Raw genomic sequence first — 6,739 nt, 5'->3', positions numbered from 1 at the left:
CGATTTTATACCTCAAACCTGGCGACCTCTGGCGGCCGACGCTTAGGCGCCACCGTTCGGTTAGCGCCACGTTCAAAATTTCTATCGTATGATGTAGAATTATATATATGCATATATGTATGTATGTATGTATATATGCATGTGTGTACATTGTACGTACGTCGTACGTATGTTCTTTTTTATATTCCCCCACCTTTACTTTCTTTTTCTTTTTCTTTTTCTTTTTTCTTTTATCTTCATCCATTTTCATAGATAAGCATGCGAGATAGAAATAATTTTTCTAAACGTTCTGTTACATTGTTATAAAGAATTTTATTTGCAAACTGCAGATAAAAGTAGTCGTACAGAATAGATCTATAATATATTAAATCTGTTTGTATATATATAATTTATCATATATACATAAGTATGTGATAATTACGGAGTATTTCATATATAATTAATAGAAACATTTAACGCGATTTAACAATATTACTTGTTTATGTTAGATCATATGCATGCACGTAACAAATGATTACGATAAGAAACAATAAACGTATGTTGTGCCAACATTAGTTATTATTAACGGATCGACGTAAAGAACGAAATTTTATAAAACATCGAAATATTTGATCGAAAGTATAATTCATTAAAATATAAATTGGCACTATTGTTCTATTTAAAATCTGATCGATTATGTTCACACTGGTACGTATCTTTGATAATATTTAATTATGTCTCTGTTTGTTCGTTGTTTTGTAATATAAGAAATAATGAAAATATATCATGTGAGATTTATATCATTGTACATATAAGCTTATGTTAAATGATCCGCCCACAAAAAAACAAATCCAAGATCGAACATTATAAGTTCTTACAACATATACCATCAAAATAATTTAAATTCCAACGAAATCAGAATTTTGAGGTATCGGATGGGATATGTCCTCGTAATCCTGTCGAGTTATACCTGTAATGTAAAAGAAATCATGTCATATTATATTTTTAAAATTACAGTGATATTTATTTACAAACAGCAAATTTCGAGATATAATCCATAATACAGAAGCACATAAAAATAATAGCAAATCATTCAAGCATAATCATTAACTATAAAATACCACAAACGAAAACAAAATGTTCACAAACAAACTATCGAAGTAAATGATACTTTACGTAAAAATAAAGCGTTCATCAAGCACATACGTAAAGCAGAAAATTGTAGAAGCAATACAAGGCTAACAAGGCACATCTGTATCCTATGGACTACTGACCCATGGCAGGACAGGGTGTAAACATCGTAGCAAGACTTCCACCTCTTGCTTGTCCTATCCGCAATAGATATATACTCGTGACAACACGCACGACCAGGTTTATTATCATAAACGCTGCACTAAACTTATCAGACGCATCTACAAGTTGGTGAGTTCAAATACATCTTCTGCTTGGGCAGAATAACAAACAATTTGTAATTTTTACATGTCGTCCATTAGTCACATATACGACTGTCTGAACATACTTACATGCTAGACCGATTGGATAGTAAACAGATAAAGTCACTATGTCAAAAAATATTGATAAAACGTTTATGAAGAGAGCCTACAAGAATACAAATAACGTTTTAGCTTGTATAAAATTATTATTAATATTATATGTAATAACTTAGATTAGACACATAGATTAGAGCTATTTTTTTACTTATAACAACTTACAAATTGTAATGGTTCATCTGATTCAATGTTATGCACAGCCCAAAGTAAGCAAATGAAAAATAGTAAATTGTACATCATTGCAGATTTTGGGCACCAACATCCTTGAATACCCCTGGTAAAAAGTATTTGACATTATATTTAAGTATTAACTATTAAGTATTAATTGTTATTGCATTAACTTAAAGTATAATGTAAGAAATAATATAATGAGATATAGAAATCATATTAAATTTGTAATTACCATGTTACAAGAACCAGATGAATCGCAAAAATTACCTAAAAAAATATAGAAATGCATGAAAATCATGTCATTATCTAGTGATAGATATACATTATAGTTAATGAAATACTTGTAGAACAACTCACGTAATTGTATCACATTATTTTTATCTTATATAACAAAACCACATAACACACACACACACGTATATATATATATATATATATATATATATATATGTATATATATATATGTATGTATGTATATATATTGCTCAATGTAATAAACTACAAATATTTTATTATAACATATAGTGTCGATATAAAATAAAATATTGGTGTGTATATATGTGTGTAAAATAAAATATTGGTGTATACATATATATCTTCATTTTTATTTATACATAATAAAAAAAAAGAGAGATACCCCACATATCACAACATACACTGATAACATAATAAGCCTATGGTATGATATGACAAGTAATATAGGATGACTTCATGGCAACAAATATGATAAGGATAAAATGAAATATTTATGACGATAATAATTATTATGTTGCTATATAAGAGGTTTAGAAGAATATTTAAGAAACTACTGGAACAGAAAATACTTTTATATGATTCTTATATATATTATATTTACCTTTAATGGATAGCTGGATATACTAGATAAATTCGGCATTTTTATGCAATTAAAATCTACGTGTTTCTCGTGAAACAATTGCTTTCTTATTTCTTCTTATGGACCGTTCAATAATACAACGTTCTTTCGTACCTGTCACTCTACTGCTTTGTCTCTTTCCTTTCAAATTAACACTTCATAATGATATACACAGTATTAGATATTGCGTATGTAAACGCCTTTTACGTTTACTGCCATCTGTCATAGTTTTTTAAAACTTCGTTTAAAATTAGAATCTAACCTTACTTACGCGTGAAACATCGATATTAGTAATCAATAGTATGACCTTACACCCACACTTCTTTATGTAAATTCATAAAAATATAGTAAACACCATTCCTTCAAAGTTGTAATAAATATTGATAAAATATAAATGTGTTAAATAAATGATTAAGAAAATGCATTATTATCAATAGGGTTACATAAAAAAAAAGAGAGAAAAAGATAAAAAGAAAAAAATGGTCAAGCGTATTTATTTATTATTAACATATAATAATACTCTTTCTTTTTTATTATGCATGGAAAAAGTTGAAGTTAAATAAATCATTGTTCTCAATTTATTATTCTTGTCATTATATTAATATCATGTTTATAAAATGAACGTGTAAGTTTCATTATAATATTAAATCATTAATGGTCAAGTAAGAAAGTTCTATACGCCTACATATAAAATTGATGTTGCTTATGATATATTGCTTTTTGCTAACTTCAATGTAAACACAGTCAAGCTAATGAAGCTGAGTTTAATGTTAATCGTTCATTAATTATTGAATAATTATATAACAGAATGAATGTGTCGATATAAGCGCTACGATCTGTTTCTAGCGAGTCGATAACGTAGTAGATAATTCAAAAATTATAGGAGGACTCTGAACTTTAAATTTCAAATTTATCTTATAATTTATATCTTCGATTACGAAATTCTAGTATTTTTATTTAGGTCGCATGTATTTTCTTATTTTGCAATCTTTCATTATATCGTATCATTGAGAAGATGACGCCACAGTCTACGTTGTTGAAACTTCGTTGATGTGAATTATAAGTTATTCGCTTTAATTCAACAATATTCTATCGATTTTCTTTTTAAACAATGTTACGAAGAGGTACCTTTTTTGTACAGCATCTTAGATTTCTTATAAGAAGTTATCATGATAATGTACCTGTCATTGGTACATCACAAGATACAAGATCATCTACTTTTCAAGTAAGAATAATATTTTTTTTGAATACTCGGTTGGAAATATAATATACTAAATTGGAAATATATAATATACTATAATGATAACGACATTAATTATCGTTTTTTTCTTTATAAACTTTTTAAAGATTTTTAAAGATTTTTAAAGATTTTTTAAAATAGATTTTACAATGATATAATTTATAAGACAAATGTATATATTATTGACAAATATGGGAAAATTTTTGTAATATTTGCAAAAACAATATATAATGATATGTTAATTTGATATAAAAATATTTACCAAATTTTAGGAAAATTATCTACAAATGAAAATACTTGTAGACGAATTGAAATCTATTATAGAAAAGATAGTACAGGGTGGGGGAAATAAAGCCATAGATAGACATTTAAGCAAGGGAAAATTATTACCCAGGGACCGTATCAATGTGCTTCTAGATAAAGGTTCTCCTTTCTTAGAATTTTCGCAATTAGCAGGGTACAAGATGTATGAAAAAGAAGAGGTACCGGCTGGCGGAATAATAACTGGTATCGGCAGAGTAGAAGGGTAATTATAACATATACTATTTAATGATACATTGAAGTTATTATACTCATTATTGATTAATAAACACTCCTACAGGAATGACTGTTTAATAATAGCAAATGATACAACGGTAAAAGGTGGCACTTATTATCCGATTACAATCAAAAAGCAATTGCGTGCTCAAGAAATTGCAGAAGAAAATAGATTACCTTGTATATACCTAGTTGACAGTGGGGGAGCGAATTTATCTTATCAATCCGACGCGTTTGCTGACAAAATGCATTTTGGAAGAAGTTTTTATAATCAAGCAAATATGAGTGCCATGGGAATTGCACAAATTGCTGTGGTAATGGGAAGTTGCACAGCAGGTTTGGTCCATTTATTAATTTACCTTATCATTTGATTATTAAATATTTGTTATCATTTGATTTATTAAATTAGGTGGTGCATATATTCCTGCAATGGCCGATGAAAATATTATTGTTGGAAATCAGGGTACTATATTTTTGGCTGGTCCACCTTTAGTAAAAGCATCTACTGGAGAAGAGGTTACGTCAGAAGATTTAGGAGGAGCAGCTTTACATTGTCGGTAATTGAGAAACGCAGATACATTATTTTACATATTAATTTAGTCATAATTTCAAGCTTTGTAATCTTAAAATTGTAGAAAGTCTGGAGTGTCAGATTACTATGCTATCGACGATACTCATGCTTTGTATTTAGCACGACGAGTTGTTAAAAATCTAAATTGTATACCTCCCATGGATGTAAAGATTGATACAAATGTGGAGGTACCGATACATGCTATTGATGAACTTTATGGCATAGTTGGTACCAATTTAAAACGACCTTTTGATGTACGGGAAGTCATTGCAAGAATTGTTGATGGATCAAGATTTAATGAATTTAAAGCATTGTACGGGAAGACATTGGTTACTGGATTTGCTAAAATTCATGGTTATCCAGTAGGAATCGTTGCAAATAATGGTGTTCTTTTTTCTGAAAGCGCATTAAAAGGAGCACATTTTATACAGTTGTGTGCACAAAGAAAAATACCTCTTGTGTTTTTGCAAAATATTACAGGTTAATCATTGAAAAATTAGATGTATAGCATTAATATGAATTTAATTTATAACATTTCTTTTTTTCTTGTTATTAATACATATATTCGTATAATTATAATCCAGGATTTATGGTGGGTAAAGATGCAGAAGAAGGAGGTATTGCTAAAAATGGTGCAAAAATGGTAACAGCGGTAGCGTGCGCAAAGGTTCCCAAAATTACCGTGTTAATCGGAGGTTCTTACGGTGCTGGAAATTATGGTAATTTTGTTTATTATGTAAGCAATATATGCATATGTAAACATGTATGAAGTCTTAGTAACTTACCATTTCTTTTTGGTTTATGTTGAATAGGGATGTGTGGACGTTCTTATTCCCCACGCTTTTTGTATTCTTGGCCAAATGCTAGAATCTCTGTGATGGGAGGAGAACAAGCAGCCAGTGTAATAGCTCACATTACAAAAAGTCAGCGTCTTCGGGAAGGCAAAGAGGTAACATTTCAAGTATTATGTTTGCTTTAATTAGGATTATAGATTTTACTTACATTTCATATTAAAAGCTGACGAAGGAAGAAGAAAATAAAATTAAAGAGCCAATTATCAAAAAATTTGAGGAAGAAGGTAATCCATACTACTCGAGTGCTAGGTAAACTATAAATATTTTTAATGCTACATAAGTAAATAAGAATAAAAAAGAAGAAATATATAAAAGATCTATAAATTATATTTCTATAGATTGTGGGATGATGGAGTGATCGATCCAGTTGATACTAGGACAGTGCTTGGACTCAGTTTGGCTGCTTGTTTGAATGCTTCAATACCAGAAAGCAAATTTGGTATCTTCAGGATGTAATATGTTCTAGGATATATATGTGTGTTATATATATATAATATGTTGTAAGATATATGTGTATATATATATATATATATATATATATATATATATATATATATATATATATACACATATATATATTTTTTTATACGTTTATAAAAATGAGTGTTTATATTATGATCTGTTTATAGTATATATATATGTTTAATGAAATTTAGAGCAACGGCTTCCAATTATATCATGATATGTTGATTTTCATAAAAAGTTAAAAGAAGTGTATAAAATTGTTAAAAATAAAAAAGATGTTTATAAAATTGATAAGTTTGGAAGTCGTTGGTTGATCCAAAGAAAGTTATTTCTATTTTTATACGACTATATTTTATATACAATTACATGGATCATTCCATAAATAAAATTTCCAATTGAAATTCTTCTCTGTTATACATATACTTCTTCTCATAAAAACTTTGAAACATATTGAAAAAAAAGATAAATAAAAAAGAAAAAAATATATATATTCTTTTC

General features: G+C 28.2%; 3 protein-coding genes across 17 annotated transcripts in view; 1 reads left to right on the top strand and 2 right to left on the bottom strand.

Moving 5' to 3' along the window:
• Positions 1 to 151, bottom strand: part of LOC124427513 (transcription factor 12) — a 146,702-nt gene extending 146,551 nt beyond the window's left edge. For all 12 annotated transcript variants that reach the window (XM_046970508.1, XM_046970515.1, XM_046970509.1 and 9 more), the window contains exon 1: positions 1 to 151. This exon is cut by the window's left edge and continues 222 nt beyond it. In XM_046970508.1, coding sequence (XP_046826464.1) covers positions 1 to 151 — 151 coding nt within the window.
• The window catches only part of LOC124427515 (type-1 angiotensin II receptor-associated protein), a 3,019-nt gene extending 222 nt beyond the window's left edge, over positions 1 to 2,797 (bottom strand). Inside the window, exons 1-6 of one of the 2 annotated variants that reach the window (XR_006942979.1) lie at positions 2,557 to 2,797; positions 1,933 to 1,967; positions 1,692 to 1,803; positions 1,503 to 1,578; positions 1,186 to 1,391; positions 1 to 949 (exon numbers count right to left, since the gene is read on the bottom strand). The exon at positions 1 to 949 is cut by the window's left edge and continues 222 nt beyond it. Coding sequence is in view for 1 of the 2 variants with exons in the window: in XM_046970526.1 (XP_046826482.1) it covers positions 879 to 949; positions 1,254 to 1,391; positions 1,503 to 1,578; positions 1,692 to 1,803; positions 1,933 to 1,967; positions 2,557 to 2,595 (471 nt within the window). In the remaining variant the exon portion in view is untranslated. The remainder of the gene's footprint in view (positions 950 to 1,185; positions 1,392 to 1,502; positions 1,579 to 1,691; positions 1,804 to 1,932; positions 1,968 to 2,556) is intronic. The other variant, XM_046970526.1, reaches the window with a different exon arrangement.
• A 755-nt stretch (positions 2,798 to 3,552) lies between these two features.
• Positions 3,553 to 6,642, top strand: LOC124427301 (methylcrotonoyl-CoA carboxylase beta chain, mitochondrial). 3 transcript variants are annotated; one of them, XM_046970040.1, is made up of 9 exons: positions 3,553 to 3,799; positions 4,087 to 4,340; positions 4,416 to 4,687; positions 4,761 to 4,908; positions 4,987 to 5,402; positions 5,507 to 5,641; positions 5,735 to 5,871; positions 5,940 to 6,025; positions 6,115 to 6,642. In XM_046970040.1, exons 1-9 carry the CDS (start codon positions 3,686 to 3,688, stop codon positions 6,230 to 6,232), a joined length of 1,680 nt encoding a protein of 559 aa, XP_046825996.1. In that variant the 5' UTR covers positions 3,553 to 3,685; the 3' UTR covers positions 6,233 to 6,642. The 3 variants fall into 3 exon arrangements, with proteins under 3 accessions (XP_046825996.1, XP_046825999.1, XP_046825998.1); XM_046970043.1 differs by having other exon boundaries at positions 3,666 to 3,799; positions 4,268 to 4,340; XM_046970042.1 differs by having other exon boundaries at positions 3,683 to 3,799; positions 4,253 to 4,340.
• Positions 6,643 to 6,739: the final 97 nt, after the last annotated feature.

This window comes from Vespa crabro, chromosome 10, assembly GCF_910589235.1.
Source record: "Vespa crabro chromosome 10, iyVesCrab1.2, whole genome shotgun sequence".
In the NCBI taxonomy this organism is placed as follows: Eukaryota; Metazoa; Arthropoda; class Insecta; order Hymenoptera; family Vespidae; genus Vespa; species Vespa crabro.
This window is presented reverse-complemented; position numbering and strand designations above follow the sequence as displayed.